At 40.8% G+C, this 21,847-nt stretch overlaps 1 protein-coding gene across 14 annotated transcripts in view; it reads right to left on the bottom strand.

Annotated features, from left to right (window-relative positions):
- Window positions 1–21,847, bottom strand: part of DENND2C (DENN domain containing 2C) — an 87,070-nt gene that overhangs the window by 17,671 nt on the left and 47,552 nt on the right. For 6 of the 14 annotated variants that reach the window (XR_012416223.1, XR_012416222.1, XM_015430730.4 and 3 more), the window contains exons 5-11: window positions 20,996–21,166; window positions 16,867–16,963; window positions 11,013–11,057; window positions 8,639–8,826; window positions 4,311–4,420; window positions 945–1,014; window positions 325–402 (exon numbers count right to left, since the gene is read on the bottom strand). Coding sequence is in view for 11 of the 14 variants with exons in the window: in XM_015430730.4 (XP_015286216.3) it covers window positions 325–402; window positions 945–1,014; window positions 4,311–4,420; window positions 8,639–8,826; window positions 11,013–11,057; window positions 16,867–16,963; window positions 20,996–21,166 (759 nt within the window). In the remaining 3 variants the exon portion in view is untranslated. Of the gene's footprint in view, window positions 1–324; window positions 403–944; window positions 1,015–4,310; window positions 4,421–6,371; window positions 6,528–8,638; window positions 8,827–11,008; window positions 11,058–16,866; window positions 16,964–20,995; window positions 21,167–21,847 lie in introns of those variants that run through there. The other 8 variants (XM_073998422.1, XM_073998423.1, XM_065547404.2 and 5 more) reach the window with 5 other exon arrangements.

The raw sequence follows: 21,847 nt of genomic DNA, 5'->3' as shown, positions 1-21,847 counted from the left end.
AAGGAGAAGCCCCTTTTTGGCTCACTAAGGGAGGGGCAAGGAAGGTGACAGTGGCAATGATATCCTGCAATTTGGTTTAAGAAAGACACAAGACAAGATAAGCTTTGGACTATGTTCTCCCTTAAGCTGAAAGTTCTAGCAAACCAAAATGAAGATGATATAGCAACAGCAAATGGATTAGAGATGTAAGTTTAAGCCTTCAGGCATGTGGTTCCTACTTTACTAATAGGGAACCTTTCTGAAGTAGTATGTTAAAGTCTATGCCACTTAACATTGTGAGATCAAAAAGGACACCATTTTTCATACAGCTCATTCTCCACTCACCTTTGAAAAAAGATTGAAGCAGCCTAGGCGACTAACCATGCAGTATACCTCAGGGAGTCGCTTTCCTTTGCCTTCTGGCTAAAAGATAAAAACAACAACAAAAAAATCAAGCAGCGTTAAGTTTTTATTAATATTGATTTGCACTATTAATTACCTTTTACTACTCTTTAGTACAGAGCAGTAACCAAGGCTCTCATCTTCAGTGAACACTAAAAGATGTGAAAAGTGCTAAAAATGATAGCATGATTTATTCTAGGTTTAGTGAAGCCACCTAAGCAAGAAAAAAGCCCTAATATGGTTGATGAGTAACTCAGAGCTCCTTCCAGTAGCTCATTGTACTCTATTCCAAATATATCCAGATGAGATTCAGCCCCTATGTCATCAGTTACTTTCTCTATTATAAACAAATAAAATAAATCCATACCCCTTCTTTTCTAGAACACTCCATGGTTAACCCCCACCTTGCTCTTGCTGTTTAACGCTAATACAGCTTCCTTAATACACAGGTCATTGAGCATCCCTCAAACTCATCTAGAGATAGTGCTTCTGAAGTTCCTACTCTGACTCAGTTGTTCCTTGACCAACCCTGTCTTGGTAAGTAACACAGATCTGATACTTACCAAGAGCTTCTTACAGTAACCAAACCACCGGCTTCCATCTTCACCAGTCAAGACAAAGGAGAATGTTTCACTGAAAAAAGAGCCAATAGTTAGTTTAGGATCCAAACAACCACTTACGGCATTCTCCATGGAACAAACAATTGAAAACTAGAGTCCAACAGTAGTCATTTTGTGATCTAAGAGGAGGCATAATATTACATTCATTGCAAGTCACATTCCTCCTAAGGAATGAATGCCCAGGCCTTAAGAATATCTTGCCTTGTACTGGAGTGAGAGAACAGGTATGGGATAAGCTGTTGATGCTGGTTCCTTTTGTTTTCTTATTCATCCACTCTAGGTATTAATCAGGCTTATTTTCATTTAAATTTTATTTATTTATTTATTTTTGTTTTTTGTTTTTTTTTTGAGACGGAGTTTCACTCTGTCCCCCTGGCTGGAGTGCAGTGGCGGGATCTCGGCTCACTGCAAGCTCCGCCTCCCGGGTTCCTGCCATTCTCCTGCCTCAGCCTCCCAAGTAGCTGGGACTACAGGCACCCGCCACCGCGACCGGCTAATTTTTTGTATTTTTAGTAGAGACAGGGTTTCACCGTGGTCTCGATCTCCTGACCTTGCGATCCGCCCGCCTCGGCCTCCCAAAGTGCGGGGATTACAAGCATGAGCCACCGTGCCCGGCCTAAATTTTACTTTTATTTTTATTTTATTTTATTTTATTTATTTATTTTTTTTTTGAGACAGAGTCTCGCTCTGTAGCCCGGGCTGGAGTGCAGTGGCCGGATCTCAGCTCACTGCAAGCTCCGCCTCCCAGGTTTACGCCATTCTCCTGCCTCAGCCTCCCGAGTAGCTGGGACTACAGGCGCCCGCCACCTCGCCCGGCTAGTTTTTTTTTGTATTTTTTAGTAGAGACGGGGTTTCACGGTGTTCGCCAGGATGGTCTCGATCTCCTGACCTCGTGATCCACCCGTCTCAGCCTCCCAAAGTGCTGGGATTACAGGCTTGAGCCACCGCGCCCGGCCTACTTTTATTTTTTAAGACAGTCTCACTCTGTTGCCCAGGCTGGAGTGCAGTGGTGCAAACAGAGCTCACTGTAGCCTTGACCTCCTGAGGCTCAAGTGATCCTCCCACCTCAGCCTCCCAAGTAGCTGGAACTGCATATGTGTGCCACCATGCCCTGCTAATCTTTTAATTTTGTGTAGAGATAAGGTCTCACGATCTTGCCAGGGCTGGTCTCAAACACCTGGGTTCAAATAATCCTTCTGCCTTGGCCTCTCAAAGTGCTAGGATTATAGACATGAGCCACTGCACCTGGTCTTATTTTCCTTTTGTTGAATCCCCAATTTAGTCAAACAGGTAAGCTACAAAGACTTTTGATATGTCATTTCCCAGTTACAAATTCTTCTCTTTAGTTCTGAGAGGCTGTATAGAGCAGTGATACGCAAAGGATTATATCCTTAATATATAAAAATTATTAGGAAAATATCAACTCCTCATTAGAAACATGGGCAAAAGATATGCGTTAATAATTTACAAATGAAAACCTAAATATGCCCAAGAAAGAAACTCAGACTCGATAATCAAATAAGTCCCCCCCCTTTTTTTTTTTCTGAGACAGAGTATCACTGTCACTCAGGCTGAAGTACAGTGGCGCCATCTCCACTCACTACAACCTCCACCTCCCGGGTTCAAGCAATTCTCCCACTTCAGCCTCCCGAGTAGCTGGGACTACAGGCATGTGCCACCACACTCAGCTAATTTTTTATTTTTAGTAGAGATGGGGTTTCACCATGTTGGCCAGGCTGGTCTTGAACTCCTGACCTCAGGTGATCCTCCCGCCTCGGCCTCCCAAAATGCTATGATTACAGGCGTGAGCCACAGCACCTGGCAAAGTCCAATTTTTTTTTTAAGAGACTGGGTCTCACTGAACAGAACTTAATTTTCTGAAGACATATTTATTACCTTCCTTCCTTCCTCCCTCCCTCCCTCCCTCCCTCCATTCCTTTTTTTTTTTTTTGGACAGGGTCTTGCTCTGTTGCCCAGGCTGGAGTACTATGGCATAATCATAACTCATTGCAACCTTGAACTCCTGGGCTCAAGTGGTCCTCCTGCCTCAGCCTCCTGAGTAACAACTGCACACCACCGTGTCTGTCTAGCTTTTTGGTATTTTCTGTAGAGACAGGGACTTGCTATGCTGCCCAGGATGGTCTCAAACCTGGCCTCAAGTGACCCTCCCACCTTAGCCTCCCAAAGTGCTAGGATTACAGGTGTGAACCACTGCACCTGGCCTAAATCCAAACTTGAACAATATATACATATCTGTATTTGGCTAAAAATAAAGATTGGAAGGGAATATGACAAAATATTTACAGTGATTACCTTTGAGTAACCAGATTGCCAGTGATCTGCAATTTCTGCTTTTTATTTACTCTTCTGTATTTCCCAAATACTCTAGAATAAACATATATAACTCGTTGTGGGGGAAAACCAGCCACAGAGCAGCCAGGTCAATATGAAAGGCGCTGTTTATAAAGGTAGCAGTGCAACTGACAACACAAGAGCATCAACAGTGATGGCTGAGAAATGACAGTGTCAATCAGGCTAAACTGCTTATGAGAGACAGTAGCTTAGTCTGGAGGCAATGCGAAGTTGAAGTGCAGAGCTATTTAAGCAAAACCTGAGGCTATTACCCAGAAGGTCATTACCATGTGATATGGTTCAACAAATCAAGCTTTTCAAACTAAATGGCATCATCAATAATTACAGTTTTGAACAAAGCAGGCATCTATTAATATTTACAAGCAGAATTCAGAGATTATGATAGTTCATTAATTAAAAATAGCAATTTCCTCTAGATACCTGGAAGAAATTCTTTAATACTTCCTTTCTTAATATACTACACTTCCCAAACTGGAGCCTCCCTTTGTACAGGTTCCACAGGGGAACATAAAAGCTGGGCTGTGGATTCTTCTGTTAATTTGAAGGAGAAAGAAAATGAAGATGAAGGCCTCACTCTGTTTTATCTCTGTTTCTAGGTTGAGTCTCAAAATCCAAGTCTTTTTTCCTTTCTGTACACTTGGGAGCATTTTTGATTGCACGTAAAATAGAACTTTTTTTGTTGTTGTTGTTGAACTGGCAACCTTGAAGTGACTCTCAAATTTGTTTTCCTTTTGACACTGAAATTATTCCATGTTTTTCTTTTTTTAAGCCCCACATAGGAAATGTTCTAATACTGCTTCTTCCTTTCCTCCCACCACATCCTTGACTTGCCACAGTATTCACATAGCTTCGCTAATGGCTCTACTCATTTCTCAAATACTCTGATTTATTTTTGCAGTTCTAATGAATATACATTAGATAAATTAGCCCATTTACCTCTTGAGTTCTGAGGTTGGCATCCAGTCCTTTGAATCAGGAAAACAAAATTTTGGGATAACTTTAAGCCTCTCTTCCGTGTCTTTGGACTGCTTATAGCCATGATCGTCCTGAAAAAGATAACACCCTCAAACACCCTCAAAATAGGTGACTTGAATTATACTATGTAAGTGGGGAATAGAAATAAAAAACTCAGTCTCATCTCAGGAAAAAAGGTCTCTGATAAGCTTGGGCAGTTACTGATAAGCCTCAGCATGGTTTTGTACTGCTTAACAAAATTAAAAAGTCAGTTCTGGAAATCACTGAAGATGAACTGAGAACAGAGTTACTGAGAACAAAGAATCCTATTTTTACTGAGAAATGGCACCTGTGGATATCTCAGCATCTACTGTAAGAGAGATTAGTGAAAAGTTTCCTATCAAGAGGAAATATCTTAATTCAGGATTCACAAACTAATGGGAACCCAGTATTTTTATGAACCGTGGGACATAAGATAAAAATTCATTCTTCAATGTACTGAGAACAAAAACCTAGTCAGCTCAAGACACTGTCCAATCAGTAATTAAAGAAGCTTTGAAATGGTAGATGAAAGGGCCGGGCGCGGTGGCTCAGGCCTGTAATCCCAGCACTTTGGGAGGCCGAGACGGGCAGATCACGAGGTCAGGAGATCAAGACCATCCTGGCTAACATGGTGAAACCCCGTCTCTACTAAAAATACAAAAAATTAGCCGGGTGTGGTGGCGGGCGCCTGTAGTCCCAGCTATACGGGAGGCTGAGGCAGGAGAATGGTGTGAACCCGGGAGGCGGAGCTTGCAGTGAGCCAGAGATCGCGCCACTGCACTCCAGCCTGGGTGACAAAGCGAGACTCCGTCTCAAAAAAAAAAAAAAAAAAAAGAAAAGAAATGGTAGATGAATATTATTTAGAAAAGATACGGCCAGATGCACTGGCTCATGCCTGTAATCTCAGCACCTTGGGAGCCCAAGGTGGGCATATCACTTGAGCCCAGGAGTTGGAGACCAGCCTGGGCAACATGGTGAAACCCCATCTCCACAAAAAATACAAAAGTAAGCTGGGTGTGGTGGCACATGTCTGTAGTCCCAGCTACTCAGGAGGCTGAGAAGTGGGAGGATCTCTTGAGTCTAGGAAGATGAGGCTGCAGTGAGCCGTGATTGCGCCATTGCACTCCAGCCTGAGAGACAGAGAGAAATCTGTCTCGAAAAAAGAAAAAATAGGCGGGGTGCGGTGGCTCAATCCTGTAATCCCAGCACTTTGGGAGACCGAGACAGGCAGATCACGAGGTCAGGAGATCGAGACCATCCTGGCTAACACAGTGAAACCCCGTCTCTACTAAAAAAATACAAAAAACTAGCCGGGCATGGTGGTGGGCGCCTGTAGTCCCAGCTACTCGGGAAGCTGAGGCAGGAGAATGGCTTAAACCTGGGAGGCGGAGCTTGCAGTGAGCTGAGATCCAGTCACTGCACTCCAGCCTGGGCAACAGAGCGAGACTCCGTCTCAAAAAAAAAAAAAAAGAAAAAAGAAAAGATACTATTTTGAGAATCCACCCCATATATAATCATTTCCTTTAGCATAGAATCTTTGCTACCTAATTGCTGGTTTGCAACTTCTTGTAAAATTTTAGCATAGAAGACCCTTTTGCATAAATCTGGTACTGTACCTATGTGACAGTCTGAATTTCAGTAAACCAGACATTTAGAAATTAGTATGACCTGTCCGCTATAAAAACAAGCCCTTAAGTCTAATTACCATATTGCCTTCAGATAACTAGTAAAAATGACCTCCCCTTTAATTTCTTTTTTGTTGTTGTTGAGAAGGCGGTCTTGCTATGTTGCCCAGGCTGGCCTCAAACTCCTGTGCTCCAGTGATTCTCCCATTTCATCTGGCCAACTAGCTGGGATTATAAGCATGTGCCACTGTGCACGGCCCCTTTAATTTCTTAAAAAAACCAAACTATGTAGCCATTCTGGGTCACTTAACAGTGCTGTGACATTGTACTTTCAGGCTACATTGAGAAATTTTATGAGAAATTAAACTTACTGATTATTTACTGTAGGGATATTTTTGAGGACTTTGAAAATGAGAATCCATGCAGGAAATGTCTCTTAGATTCCAGTACAGTTGTACTTCACCAGCTTTTTTAGTGAAACATGTAACTCAGGGTTATAAACCCAAAAGTCCTAAAGTGGCCAAGCAGGTAACTGAAATGAGAGAAGTGGTCCAAGTAATAAGCAGGAGAGTGAGTAAATGTTCCTATTAAAGGGATCACTCCTTACTAAGGAAAACTACATAATTCAGACAGCATAATGCAAAATGAAAATGTGGAGCTTCTTGTCCAAAAAGCAGAAAAAATTAAACATAAAACATCTTTTCTTCTGTGGCCTCTGTAATGGAGTTTTTATTTGCTATTTAACGTCACACTCCCTTAGGCATGAGGATCCTGGGGGATGAGTGTAGACTCTCACAGACACCCAGGTGCTGCAGTCTGCAATTTGGTACGCAAGGGGCCCACGAGGTACTGGGTTTCCTCTCCGGGTAGCTGCAGAATTGAGACTCTGTGTTTCGACTGGGGGTTGGGAAGTTAAGCCAGGCATCTCCCCTTCCCATGGGGGCCAACATTCCAACCCACAGCAGTTGAGCAACCCCCAAAAAGTCACCCATGAGTGGCACCACCAGCCCAGGCCAGGGAAAGCTTCCCTGGAGATGCTGCAGAGCAATGCTGGCCTGATCCTAACCCTCCCAATGCCTGTGGCCAGCTGGGGGGAGAAGGTGGCAGTAGTCACTGAGTAGAGGTGGAAAGGGCACATGCTAGGACCCAGGGAATCAGGCAGTGGAGAACAGGACAAGAGAACTCATCCTAGGGAAGCAGCAGCAGGTGACACCATGAATGAACTCAGGCTTTAAGACCTTGGCACATGCCCAATTTTCCTATCAGACTTCATTTACAAACACAAATTCAAAGCTAAAATTATTTAGCATTTCAAGATGGTGACTGCAGATCATTAAACCCTACATGCAGGGCCCTTCTGAGTGACGGCTTTATGTAACTACACTGGTCACCTGCTCTGAAGTCCTGCTCCTTATTAAGCTTCAACCCATTCCTGACACTTAGGAATGCAGGCTGTGCTGGCATTCTTTCCAGTTTCTCAGCAAAAGGCAGAAATACAGATTTGTATGTGAAATTTGATTGTTAAATGTTGGCAACAAAAATTATTGTTGTTACTTTTACACAGACACTCTGCAAAGCAAAAGAAACCCAATCATGTCTGTGGGCTTAACTAAGATCTTTTTCAGTAGTACTCCCATCATCTAATCCTGGCAAATATTAGGTATTTTTAAAATATTTGAATGAATGAATGATTTTATTTTAAAAAAGGTAGAGAAATCAAATATTATTGTTAATAATAATGGCTACCAAAAATTAGTACCTACCATTTATCGAGTACATACTATGTGCCAGGGATGGCATTAAGCACTTTATATACATTATCTCACTAAATCCTTACTAATAATGGATAACATCATATTGAGCTTACTACATGCCAGACACTGTTCTAAGTGCCTTATATAAATTAGCTTATTTAATCCTCACTCTGACTCAGAGGGGTAGATACTATTGTGATTACCCCCATTCTACAAATTAAACAACTAAGACACAATATGGTGGCTCACGCCTGTAATCCCAGCACTTTGGGAGGCCAATGTGGGTGCATCACTTGAGGTCAGGAGTTTGAGATCACTCTGGCCAACATGGTGAAATCCTGTCTCTACTAAAAATATAAAAATTAGCTGGGCGTGGTGGCACATGCCTGTAGTCCCAGCTACTCAGGAGGCTTGAACCTGGGAGGTGGAGGTTGCAGGGTTGCAGTGAGCCGAAACTGCACCACTGCACTCCAGCCTGGGCAACAAAGCGAGACTCTGTCTCAAAAAAAAGAGAGAAAGAAAAGTAACTTCTTAAAGTCACAGAACTAATAAGTGGGAAATGCAGAGCTTTTGCACAGAGTACATACTCTAAACCACTACCCTATTCTGTCACATTTATTATTCCCCTCCTTAAGGTTTTGTAACTTGTTAAAGATTATTAAATGGCAGAGCCAAAAATTTAAAAAACTAGGAAAATGAGTTGTTTTGTTTTGCTTTGTTTTGCTGGGTTGCAGCTCATGCCTAACATAACATGTTTTCAAAGCCACCAGATCCTACCACAAGTACTGGTAAAAACTGGCTGAGATAACAAAAACCAAGAGGACAGGAAATAAATGTACACAGAGACACAGGAACATTCCTGAATGCCTCTTGGCCTCCTTGTACCTACCTTGCCAGGGAATTGTTGTATGACCTGGGGAATATAGCTTATTCCTGATGGTTTCTTCTGTAGAGACACCACCACAAAAAGTTCAAACAGCTGCTGCTCCTGTAATTCAATAAGATCCCGCTCCAAGGTCTGGTAGTGAGGATTCCTCTTGGAAGACTGTTGCAGTTGTGCTAAGCGTTTATGGCGATCTGTAATGAAATCATGGAGCAATGTTTTCTCTCTGTAGCCCTACCTTCCTTCCAGCACCAGAGGTCATGACCCACACAGGAGTAATCTTCACACAGTCACTGCGGAATGAATGTTGAATAACCAGTATCTGACGCATAGACATATCTGTTAGGGCTCTGACATTCTAGGGGGAATAGGTGCAGACCCTCACAAGTGCACAGGGGCCTCATTCCACTTCTGGCCAGCAATGGGACTGACATTCCATGTACCAACCAATACTTATGTATGTCCCAACAAATAATCTATGCTATCCCATCTTTCACGGCATCACACCAGGACACATGGAAAATGTCACGAAAAAGTGCTAGACTGACAACAGATGCTACTGCTGGGAATGCCATGAAATCACAGGGTGCCAGGTGGCAGGGGGCAGGGGGCAGAGATTTGATAAAATAATTGAGTCCTAAGTACAGAAAGGGGTGAGTTTGATAAATTAAAACAAAAATTATCCTCACATTGAAGAAACTGTCCAGTTCTCTCCCCTCCTTGCCATATATTACTAACAATGAATATATGCTTGTATCAGTAAATGGTGCTAGACGCAAGAGAAAAATATTAAGTGGAAGAAGATATCCACCAGCAGACTTTCTCAAAATAATAAAATTATGGAAGCATACTATTTAAACAGTCATAGCAATATCAATCAAAACTGGATAGCACCTATACTCTATTCTCATTTATCTCTAAATTTTGAGCAATCTAGGGTGGTCCCCACTGAAGGAAACTATGGACTTGCAGAATAGTCTACATGTCCCAATGATTTGCTTATGTGTCATTCTGAGCCACTGATAGACTCAACCTCTAATTGTCTTTCCTTTCTTTTTGATATAATGCATGCTGTCCCAAAAGAAGTTATACTATAGATCAAAATATGAAGAACATTTTAAAAAATGCATCCGGGAATGGCTCCCCAGAATAATCCAGTACATTCAGTGCTCTAGGCAAAACTTTACTTACGTCAAAGGGCTGAGTTCAAGTCAAGAAAATTTTAGGTCCTGTTTCTCAGTAGTAACAGCCCTAAATTAGTCATCTTTACACATCTAGACTGAACCTGATAATTATTAAATTTCACCTTCAGTCAGGCTACAGAATCAAACACCTGAAGCAATTCAGGCCAGTGGAGGGAGCACAAGACTATTAATCATAAAATTAGGGTGTCAGATTGGAAGTGGAACTGCCCTGTACTCAGCTTTGATAATGTACGTCTTCTACTTTTTACACGGCTTAGTATGTCAGTCACTTAAATAGGAAGTAGATAACTTGCTGTGATAACTAGATAACATCATCATTAGATGAAGGATGAAGGTACCATGAAGTGCTTGGACAAATAGAGTCAAAAAAGCATGATGCATTCTATATTCTACTAGAAAGTAAACAGCACAATAATCTGGAATATAAATGCCTATAAATAACAAATAGATGTTTCCTTTTTCAATATCAGAGGTATCAAAGTTACTTAAATAATTACACTTGAGTGGCTACAAAAAAATCAGATATTTGGCCGGGCGCGGTGGCTCACGCCTGTAATCCCAGCACTTTGGGAGGCTGACGTGGGAGGATCATGAGGTCAGGAGTTCGAGACCAGCCTGACCAACATGGTGAAACCCCATCTCTACTAAAAATACAAAAATTAGCTTGGTGTGGTGGCACGTGCCTGTAATCCCAGCTACTCAGGAGGCTGAGGCAGGAGAATCGCCTGAACCCAGGAAGCAGAGGTTGCAGTGAGCCGAGCTCACACCACTGCACTCCAGCCTGGGCGACAGAGGGAGACTCCATCTCAAAAAAAAAAAATCAGATGTTTACTGCTCAGAGAATGATTCACACACTCTGTTTTGGCTGCCAGGAAACCACTGCATATATGTCTGGACATGCAGCTCTCTGCCGCTCCCCTAAGAATATTCCATCATAAGAACCACACTGTTCAGCCTCACTCCACCACGGGAGACTTTAAATGCTGTCAAATATCTGACAGTGTTTAATTCTGACTGTTTAATTCTCCAAACCTCAACAAGTTCTGAAAATAAGGAAATCACCTACAAAATGGAACTTCATGTGGGGAAAAACATGCTTAATCACAAAGGTAGGTGCCACTCCACCTAACCCATGATCATCACAAGAACGGGAGCAGCTCCACTGACTCACTCACTCTTTGGCAGATACTCGGCATCACTTTCGTTCCCACTGGTTTCACCTGAAAAAGAGAGAAGGAGTTTCCATTTGTATTGTCCAACAGTAGGAAGTACATGAGGACGAGAACAATGTAAACCCACAAACCTGGGGACTTGGAGTAAGGAATAATAAAGCTGCTGAGCCTTTCTCCAAACCACTTGGTTGTATCAGGTTGGGATAGCTATCAAAAGAGAGTAAAAGGCTCAAAGAGGAAACTCCTCTACTACATCTTCTTCCCACACCCTACTTCACTCCTCAGCTCCCCTCTCATCCCTAATTCTAGAAACTAATTGCATTTCAGACCAGTTTTAAGAAGTCTAGTTCAGAGTGGATTCTATTTCTATATCCACATAGTTGTCTGTGTATTCCAAACAAAGTATCAAAGGCAAACTCCAAGAGGGCTAACCAAGAATATAAACACCAACCAGACTATAAATTAGAATAACAGGAAAACATGAGAACTAGGAGAGAGATATTACCAAGTCAGCCTACCTCTTCTATGATGCCTCTAAACTACTTCTAGTCCATACTGATTTTTTCTTTACTCCAAATTCTCATAGTACTCATAATGCTTTGAACTATTTTCATTTTCCCCAATCATATTTTAAGTATTTTGGGGATAAGGGGCTATCTTGTTTTCACAAGGGAGTGTTTTGTATAATTCTGAGCACACAGGCAACACACACACACACAAAGCAGCTTTTAAAATAAATAAATGAAACATTTCTAGATTAAGTTTGAAAAGTTAAAGCAAAATAGAAATGCAAAGAAAGGGAAAACATTTAAATGTATCAGAAAAAAACAAGGCCTAGAAGTCATAAGTGAAATTTGATTATATAAACTTGTATCTAATTTAAAAGTCAGTATTAAACTCAAAAAGTGAACGATAAACGGGGAAAATATTTGTAAACACATTGCAGATATAAGGCTGTTTCTTAATGTTCAAAAAATTGTTACAAATCAAGAAGAAAAAGCCAACAGAAAAAAGGAATAAAGGGTGGGAACAGGCAATTCATAGAAAAAGATTTGTAAGTTGTTGATAAACATGAAAACTGCCCAAATTCATAATGAAATAAATGTAAATTAAAACAATAAACAAGACATACATTTTCAACCATGATACTGCCATAAAAAGCTTTAATAAAGCATAGTATTTATTGATGAAGATTATGGGGAAAGAGGTATTTTCAAATGATGTTTGTAGAAACATAAGCTGTTACAATCTGCTTGTGGGACAATTTGGCAGCAGTTAAATTTTTTTTTTTTTTTTTTTTGAGACAGGGTCTCACTCTGCTGCACAGGCTAGAATGCAGTGGCACAATCTTGGCTCACTGCAACCTCTGCCACCTGGGCTCAAGTGATCCCCCCTAGCTCAGCCTCCCGAGTAGGCTGGGACTACAGGCGTGTGCCACCACACCCAGCTAATTTTTTTTTTTTTTTTTTTTTTGAGACGGAGTCTCACTCTGTCGCCCAGGCTGGAGTGCAGTGGCACAATCTTGGCTCACTGCAACCTCCACCTCCCGGGTTCAAGCAGTTCTCCTGCCTCAGCCTCCTGAGTAGCTGGGATTACAGGCGTGTGCCGCCATGCCTGGCTAATTTTTGTATTTTTTAGTAGAGACGGGGTTTCACCATGTTGGTCAGGCTGGTATCGAATTCCTGACTTCGTGATCTGCCCGCCTTGGCCTCCCAAAGTGCTGGGATTATAGGTGTGAGCCACCGCACCTGGCCACCCAGCTAATTTTTGTATTTTTTGTAGAGACAGGATTTCGTCATGTTGCCCAGGCTGGTCTCAAACTCCTGGGGTCAAGTGATCCACCCGCCTCAGCCTCCCAAACTGTTGGAGTTACAGGTGTGAGCCACCATGCCTGGCCAAAATTTTAAATCCATATGTTCTGTGATTAAGCCCACTTCTAGGAACTTATTCTACAAAAATAGTCTTATATAGAAACATAAGTAAAAGACGCATTTGCAGCATTGAAGATTTTTATGTAAACACACACACACACTTTTAAATATCTACAGGTTAAATAAAATGTTAGAAACAACTAAACTGTCTACTAGTTAAATAAAATTATTTTACTTCTATGCAATGAAATACAGTACAGCTATGTGGATCTCTATGTGTTGATATTGAAAGAGCTCTGAAATACATTAATTAAGCTTTTTAAAAAAGGAAGGCATACAAAGCCTGAATAGTGTAAGAGTATTTGTGTAGAAAATGTATTTGCATGCACATGAAATTTTCTAAGTGTGCAAGGGGGAAGTTTGGAAAACTCTGGCTTTTCATTTTATAATAAGGAATAAGAGAACATTAAAATAAATGCTGCCTATTCTTAGGTGGGAAAGATACATAAGAGATGTTACAGAAAAAGCGCTTATTTAAATATTGCATATTACATATGTTTTATAACTCAAAATTAACCACCATGACAAAAAGTATAGTGTGGCTATAACATATTATTCAGAGGAAGAAACGAACACTGTGAGCTCCTGGTCCTATCTATAGTCTTAGGACCAGGTACCTCTTAGAAACTTAGGAAGTGCTTGGAAAGAAAGAAAAGAGAGAAGAAAAGGAGAAAAGGCAATATAACTAGAAAAGTCCTTATAAAAGATCACTTAATTGGCTTAATATATTCTCATCTACGGGTTTTGATGACCTGTATTCTAAGACAATGAATGAGGCAAGAGAAAAATCTACTGAGAATCCACAGGGATCGAAAAAGTACCAGATAGTCCACTTTTAATATGAGACTTCAACACACAAAATTATAATGACAGAATTGATGAAGGCTGGTAAGTCCTTTTGTAATACGTGAAAACTGAAAGTTAAGAAATATTTAGGGCCAGGTATGGTGGCTCATGCCTATAATCCCAGCACTTTGGGAGGCCGAGGCAGAAGGATCGTTTGAGCCCAGGAATTCAAGACCAATCTGGGCAACACAGTGAGATTTTGTCTCTATAAAAAATTAAAAATTAGCTGGGTGTGGTGGGCATGAGCCTGTGATCCCAGCTACTCAGGAGGCCCTGGTGGGAGGAAAGCTGGAACCCAGGAGGTTGAGGCTACAGTGAGCCATGTTTGCATCACTGCACCCCTGCCTGTGTCACAGAGTGAGACTCTGTCTCAGAAAAGAAAAAAAAAATCAACAAATATTCAGGTTGGAATATATTCAGTAAACTCTAGCAGGGACTTCAGAGTAGGTAAATATAATTATCTATTGTATTAGGCATTGTTGATATACAGACAAAAGCTTAAGAAAGAAAATGAAAATCTGAGAACTGTGATGATAAAGGCAGGAGATCCTCAGGCATGAGAGAAATTTCTCTGGTGCACTGGAGGAGTTGGTCAGAGGTAGGGAAAGGTAAATGCTTATTTTATTTGAGCCATAAGTGAAGGGTTACAATGTAGAGGCTGCTCCTTTTTTCTTTACTTTTGTTTTGGACAGCAGAAGTTGGCTAGAAGTTGGAGGATTTTTTGTTCTTTTCAACATTAATACAGTCAAAAAACTGGCTCTTCAAAAACTTGTCGTAGAGCCAAATTTACTAGAATGTTCCTAATCCATAAGGCATAGACTACAAATAAATTAAGGGCTCGGTAATAACCTACTTAGAGATACCTGGGCGCAGTGGCTCACGCCTGTAATCCCAGCACTTTGGGAGGCCGAGGCGGGCGCATCACGAGGTCAGGAGATCAAGACCATCCTGGCTAACACGGTGAAACCCCGTCTCTACTAAAAATACAAAAAATTAGCCGGGCGTGGTGGTGAGCACCTGTAATCCCAGCTACTCGGGAGGCTGAGGCAGGAGAATGGCGTGAACCTGAGAGGCGGAGCTTGCAGTGAGCTGAGATCCAGCCACTGCACTCCAGCCTGGGAGACAGGGCAAGACTGTCTCAAAAAACAAAAAGCAGCAGCAAAAGAAAAAAAAAAGAAAATTCTGGCCAGGTGTGGTGGCTCATGCTTGTAATCCTAGCACTTTGGGAGGGCCAGGGGGGTGGATCATTTGAGGTCAGGAGCTCAAGATCAGCCTGGCCAAATATGGTAAAATCCCATCTCAATTTAGAAAAAATTAGCTGGGTGTGGTGCCATGTGCCTGTAATCCCAAGCTCCTCAGGAGGAAGAGGCAGGAGAATCACTTGAATCCAGAAGGCAGAGGTTGCAGTGAGCTGAAATTACACCACTGCACTCCGGCCTGGGTGACAGAGTGAGAGACTCTGTATCAAAAAGAAAAAAAAAAAGAAAAGAAAATTCTATCTTTAAAAGTCTGCAAAAAGAAGAAATATTCTCCTTTGCTATGACTTAGCTATTGTTTCTAAGGAACTTATAAACAAAAATTGCTAAATTCTACATATTTGCCAGATGTGTTAGTCCATTTTCATGCTGCTAATAAAGACACACCCAAGGCCGGGCACAGTGCTTCACGTCTGTAACCCTAGCACTTTGGGAGGCTGAGGCGGTGGATCACTTGAGGTCAGGAGTTTGAGATCGGCCTGGCCAACATGATGAAACCCCGTCTCTACTAAAAACACAAAAAATTAGCCGGGCATGGTAGTGGACGCTTGTAATCCCAGCTACTTGGGAGGCTGAGGCTGAGAATCTCTTGAACCTGGGAGATGGAAGTTGCACTGAGCTGAGATCATGCCATTGCACTCCAGCCTGGGCAGCAAGAGCAAACCTCCATCTCAAAAAAAAAAGGCATATCCAAGACTGGGAAACAAAGAGGCTGAACTTGACTTACTGTTCCATATGGTTAGGGAGGCCTCAGAATCATGGTGGGAGGCAAAAGGCACTTCTTACATGGTGGCAGCAAGAGAAAATCAGAAGAAGCAAATGCAGAAACCACTGATAAACCCATCAGTTCTTGTGAGACTTATTCACTATCACGAGAATAACATGGGAAAGACTGGCCCCCATGATTCAATTACCTCCCCCTGGGTCCCTCCCACAACATGTGGGAATTCTGGGAGATACAATTCAAGTTGAAATTTGTGTGGGGACACAGCCAAACCATATTCCCAGACAACCAAGTTAAGAATCTTGCATAAGTTTTTAAGAAAGTTCTAATGATTTATTATAAATATTGACAATTTCTTAGTTAACAATATAAATTTTATCTAGGCATCTGAAGTATAAAACTTTTTTTTTTTTTTGAGATGGAGTCTCGCTCTGTTGCCCAGGCTAGAGCACAGTGGCGTGATCTCAGCTCACTGCAACCTCCGCCTCCTGGGTTCAAGTTAATTCTTCTGCTTCAGCCTCCTGAGTAGCTGGGATTATGGGTGCATGCCACCACGCCCAGTTAATTTTTGTATTTTTAGTAGAGACGGGGTTTCTCCATGTTGGTCAGGCTGGTCTCGAACTCCTGACCTTGTGATCTGCCTGCCTCGGCCTCCCAAAGTGCTGGGATTACAGGCGTGAGCCACCATGCCTGGCCAGGATAAAACTTATTAAATGACTACAAGTTGAGTATCACATACCTTCAGTCTATACAAGACTAATGTTTTCATACCTACAACAAAAGAGTCTATACTGATAAATGATTATAAATCAAAGTAGGATTACAAAATAGTGATTCAATTTGTCTATGAAAATTAGTATCATTGGTTTATGATTATTTTTGCATTTTTTATTTGTTCATCCAATAGTTATTACTTGGCACAGAATTAAATAAAATGGATTTGAGAAACAATCCCTTATCTTAAAGAAGTTTATGCTTAAGTGGGATAACAGGAAAGTTAAGCCAAAATTTTTAATACATATCAAACATTAAGTTATATGGTGATTCTCCTCTTATATCCTGACAGCTACAGGATAGCTGAAACAGAAAACAATTCTTACCTTTTGTTGGAGGTAATTCCTTTCCAGTGTAAGAATGTAACTTTACCTTCTTCTTCCCTCTTTTAGATTCAAATATGTCATCTATTTTCAATACAAGCTGAAAAAAGACCAGAAAAATACAAATTAAGACCAACACCCAAAAGTTTCACAGTTTGATGATATTAACCTATTAAGGATTCTTATTCAGAGAAAAGACCTATTTTATAAATAGAAACCTTTACCTTTTTGAATTTTGGATTTAAAATGATGACCTTTAATTAGATGATATGTTGTTCTAATACCAAGTCCACATAACATGGGGAAGGAAAATGGGAAAGGATGTCGTATGAACCCAGCACAGGCTTTTAGATTCCTTGTCACTCCATGTCACAACATGCAGGAAATGTGGCTATTGCCCTTTGTATAGTGATCAAGCCTCTACTATTAAACTCAAGTTCTCACTTGCCTGGAGTAGGAAGTGGAACACTCATTTATCTAAAAGGCAAGGTGAGGCATAGTTATTTCTGCTCCCAGAAATTCTTCCCAAGGAGCGGATAAACATACTTAGAAAGCTTTTGTCAAAGGGAATATTCTAAGAGTACTAACATTACTATTTATTTCAGAAATATGTCATAAAATTACGAGACCCAAATATACTGAAATACAAAAACTATGTTTTTTCTTCCACTCATCAATCTATTTCTCAAGCAAGTAAAATCCAGACCATTTATTTTTAAATTGTTATATAATTGCTTCTCTCCATTTCATAAGTATTACTCATTAGAAAGTTTTCTTTGCTGCTGGGAGAGATATGTGTGTGTAAGAGAGACAGGAGACATACACAGAATGTGGTAAAAAAGAGGAGATTCAGAGCTGATCAACAGGTACTTTTAAAAGGAGGAACTGATTAGTTTTTCTATAAATATTTCTCTTTTTTTCTTAAAATTCCAAGCTTTTCTTAAGTATCAATCCTGATTTAACATACTTAATGCCCAGAATTACAATTGTTAGGAACATTATATATGATAACAACCAATAAAGTTCCCCAAGAAAAATGCTCTTGTATTCTCTTTTGTCCTTGTTTCTCTAGCCATCCTGGCAATCAACAGGCAGTGAATCAGTCCAGTGCAAACCACCGTCCCCTGCCAACCACCCACCCCCAAAAAACCATGTAAGAAACACATGCTTCCAATACACAGATTATTACCACATTTTTGGATGAGTTTGTGCTCTTAAAGATTTTTATTGCTGCAACGCAAGTGAAAAATTGCCAATGTTCTTAAATATCACCATTACAGAAAACAAATAAGAGAATCTAAAATTAAAAAGTACTAAGAGCTATAGGAAAGATGTATGGAAATAAATATATATTTGGGTTACATAATGACCCAAAATAGCATAATTGTTAATTTGCATTTGAAAAGTAGAATCAAAAGTATATTCAAGTATAAAGGAAAGAGAACTGTTCTAAAACTATGCGATAAAGTGATAAATTTAAATTTCTGTCATGAGCTAGGAAGAAGAGCCTCCTAGTTGCAAGAAATACTGTAGAATATTCTTCCTAAGAATGATGGAAATCATACTGCTGTACACACAACACAAACAATAAAGGCAGTAGGAAATGTACTCTAGCAAACAATCCGACACAGGATTCCACAGCAGGGAAGGAACGGAAGAGTGGGGAAGAGGCAAATGGACTAGATCAGTGAGGTGAAACTGTGAGGCAGTTTCCCTTCCAGGGACAGCTGGAGGCCTTAAAGGGGAAATAAATGAAAATGGACTTTCTTATGGAATGTTGTTCTACAAGATACTCCAAAGCCAAACTTTGTATTGCATAAGGGACATCCTAACAAGATTTAATCCAAGGAGGGTCATGGGTAGAAATGCTGTCATGGCTTGTTCCTGCCTGACAATTAAAAATTCATAATGATTTTTTTCTCCTCACATCTCCAAAAACCTTCAGAAAAATATTAGAAAGGGAAAAGTTAGATCATATCACCTATCATCAGATACAGAAAAAGCTTCGAGTACTTGAGATCCATAATACATAAAATATTGAGGCATGAAATCAGAAGTGCTATAAAGCCTCCCTGGGTCTCATTAAACTCTATAATCCATGATTCCTAAATATTTGTTAATGCCATTATAAGAACCACATCTTAAACGCAGTCCCTTAAGGTGTTTGCATTCTTCTCCCTATGAACACACAATTTGTCATTTCTTGACCATGTGGGAGGCTGCTTTGTTGTGCCAACATGATCTACCGGAGGACGGAGCTACTGCAAGATGCCTGGCAGTTCTTTAAGCCTCTTTTTAAAAAAATATTCCTCATCATACACAGAAAGATAAACAGTTAATGTTTTTTTTTTTTTCACTAAGAAAGATCAGTTTAGCTCTTTTTTTTTTTTTTTTGAGACAGAGTCTTGCTCTGTTGCCCAGGCTGGAGTGCAGTGGTGTGATCTCAGCTCACTGCAAGCTCCGCCTCCCAGGTTCATGCCATTCTCCTGCCTCAGCCTCCCAAGTAGCTGGGAGTACAGGCACCTGCCACCATGCCCAGCTAATTTTTTGTATTTTTTAGTAGAGAAGGGGTTTCACCGTGTTAACCAGGATGGTCTTGATCTCCTGACCTCGTGATCCGCCCGTCTCGGCCTCCCAAAGTGCTGGCATTACAGGCGTGAGCCACTATGCCCGCCCAGTTTAGCTTTAAAAAACCTCTATGTCTTTAACTTTTCACATAGTAAAGAGGAAGGGGCAGAAAACTGATCATAAGAATTAAACTGTGGAATAGAATATTTCCCAAGGAATCAATCAACAGTTACTAACCCAAGAAATAGATGTGACTTTTGTTTAATGTTAAAATCAGGTACAAAAAGTACATGTTAGGCCGGGCGCAGTGGCTCAAGCCTGTAATCCCAGCACTTTGGGAGGCCGAGGTGGGTGGATCACGAGGTCAGGAGATCGAGACCACCCTGGCTAACACAGTGAAATCCCGTCTCTACTAAAAATACAAAAAAGTTAGCCAGGCATGGTCGCGGGCGTCTGTAGTCCCAGCTACTCAGGAGGTTGAGGCAGGAGAATGGTGTGAACCCAGGAGGTGGAGCTTGCAGTGAGCCGAGATTGCACCACTGCACTCCAGCCTGGGCAACAGAGCAAGACTCCATCTCAAAAAAAAAAAAAAAATTACATGTTAAATGAACACATATAGCTAATTCAGATGGGATTAAAGAAGGAATAATATTTAAGTGATCTGATTTCTTCATTACAGCAGAATATTTGCATAGTATTTTGACAATCCTGATAACACCCTGCATTACAGCAGAACAAAGTAACAGAGAAAGTTTAAAAATTTTTCATATAATTCCTTAAGTATTTCTCCTAAAAGAAAATGTCTATCAGTCAGGTGTAGTGGCTCACACCTGCAGTCCCAGAACTCTGGGGGGTCAAGGCAAGAGGATCGCTTAAGGCCAGGAGTTCAAGACCAGCCTGGGTAATATAGCGAGACTCTGTCTCTACAAAATAAGTAAACATGTAAGAAAAAATATATATATGTCTATCTGCAAGTAATCTCAATTTCTTCATTTTGGTTGCAATGCTTCTAGTAGAGATGATGTACAGACTTACCGCCTTTTCTCTCTTGAGGGAGAAGTCATTTACGTATTATGATTGCTGATAATTTCTATTCCCAAGTAATAGATTTGTTTTTTTCTTTGGAAATTTTTGCCCCAAATAAATGGCATATACTTTTTCGTTACTGAAAATCTGTAAACTCAAGCACAAAACTGAACTCACTTTGGCAATGATATGAATGAGTGAATTAGAACAACACTGAAGCCATCCTGAGAGAACGCCCTTTTATATAAGATTCTGGTGCTTCCTTGAAATAGGCAGATGATTTTAATGAGAGCTAAAGTAACTGAAGTGAAGTCCCCATCTAAATCAATTTTACAAATCCATAATGAAACTCTGGCAAAAGCCATTCATGCACTTTTCTAGCATGAGCAAAAATTTAAAACGTAACGCTGCCTTTCAAGTCTTCTAATCCCAGTAGGTCAGTTCTAACCTATTATTCATTCCAGTCTACAGTTTACTTATTCTCATTCATGGAAATGCTGAAGTAAGAGTCAAAGAATGAAAGCACTGGAGTCTTTACCCTTGGAAGATTTTTCATTTTCCTGTTTGCAACTTCACCAGCTCGGAAAAGCTTCCATTCCGTTAAAGTTACCGGCAAAGTGGTATCTTTTGTGAGCTTTGACCGCAAATAAGCTTGTGAGTTCTTTACTTCCATAGTCTTCCGGTGAAGGAATTGAGGTTTGGGAGGGAGCTAAAATAGGATAAGATGTACTGGTAAGATCACCTAGTTCTGTTGTTGTTGTTTGTTTGTTTGTTTGAGATGGGGTCTTGCTCTGTCACCCAGGCTGGAACTCAGTGGCATGATCATGGCTCATTGCAGCCTCAACCTCTGAGCTCAAGCGATCCCCCCACCTCAGCCCCTTGAACAGCTGGGACTACAGGCACGTGTCACCACATCTGGCTAATTTTTTTTTTTTTTTTTTTGTAAAGATGGGGTTTTACCAGGTTGCCCAGGCTGGTCTCAAACTCCTGGGCTCAAGCATTCCTCCCACCTCGGCCTCCCAAAGTTCTGGGATTATAGGTGTGAGCCACTGCGCCTGGCCAGCATCATCTAGTTAATCCCTGTGTTATCATACAAAGTCAAAGCTATTCCAGAAATGCATTTATCCTGTATTTCATTTAAAATCATTTCAAATGAAGATAACATAATTTCTTTCTCACCATTTATAAAGAAGTTTCTCAGGTTTCTAATCCAAAGTTCCACTACAGGGTAATCAAATTCCCAGAAAACAATGGCTCACAGTTTTTATGAACTCTAGGGAGCCTTTGCTTCTAGGCGTCTTGCATGCTTTCAGGGACTAGGAAGGTAATTTAATGGTCATAGGTTGACGTAGATTAATAGGGAAAGTGGGAACTAAAGTGAACTGAAAAG

This window comes from Macaca fascicularis, chromosome 1 (assembly GCF_037993035.2).
Source record: "Macaca fascicularis isolate 582-1 chromosome 1, T2T-MFA8v1.1".
In the NCBI taxonomy this organism is placed as follows: Eukaryota; Metazoa; Chordata; class Mammalia; order Primates; family Cercopithecidae; genus Macaca; species Macaca fascicularis.
Note: the sequence above shows the minus strand (reverse complement) of the source record. Positions and strands in the feature narration are given on the sequence as shown.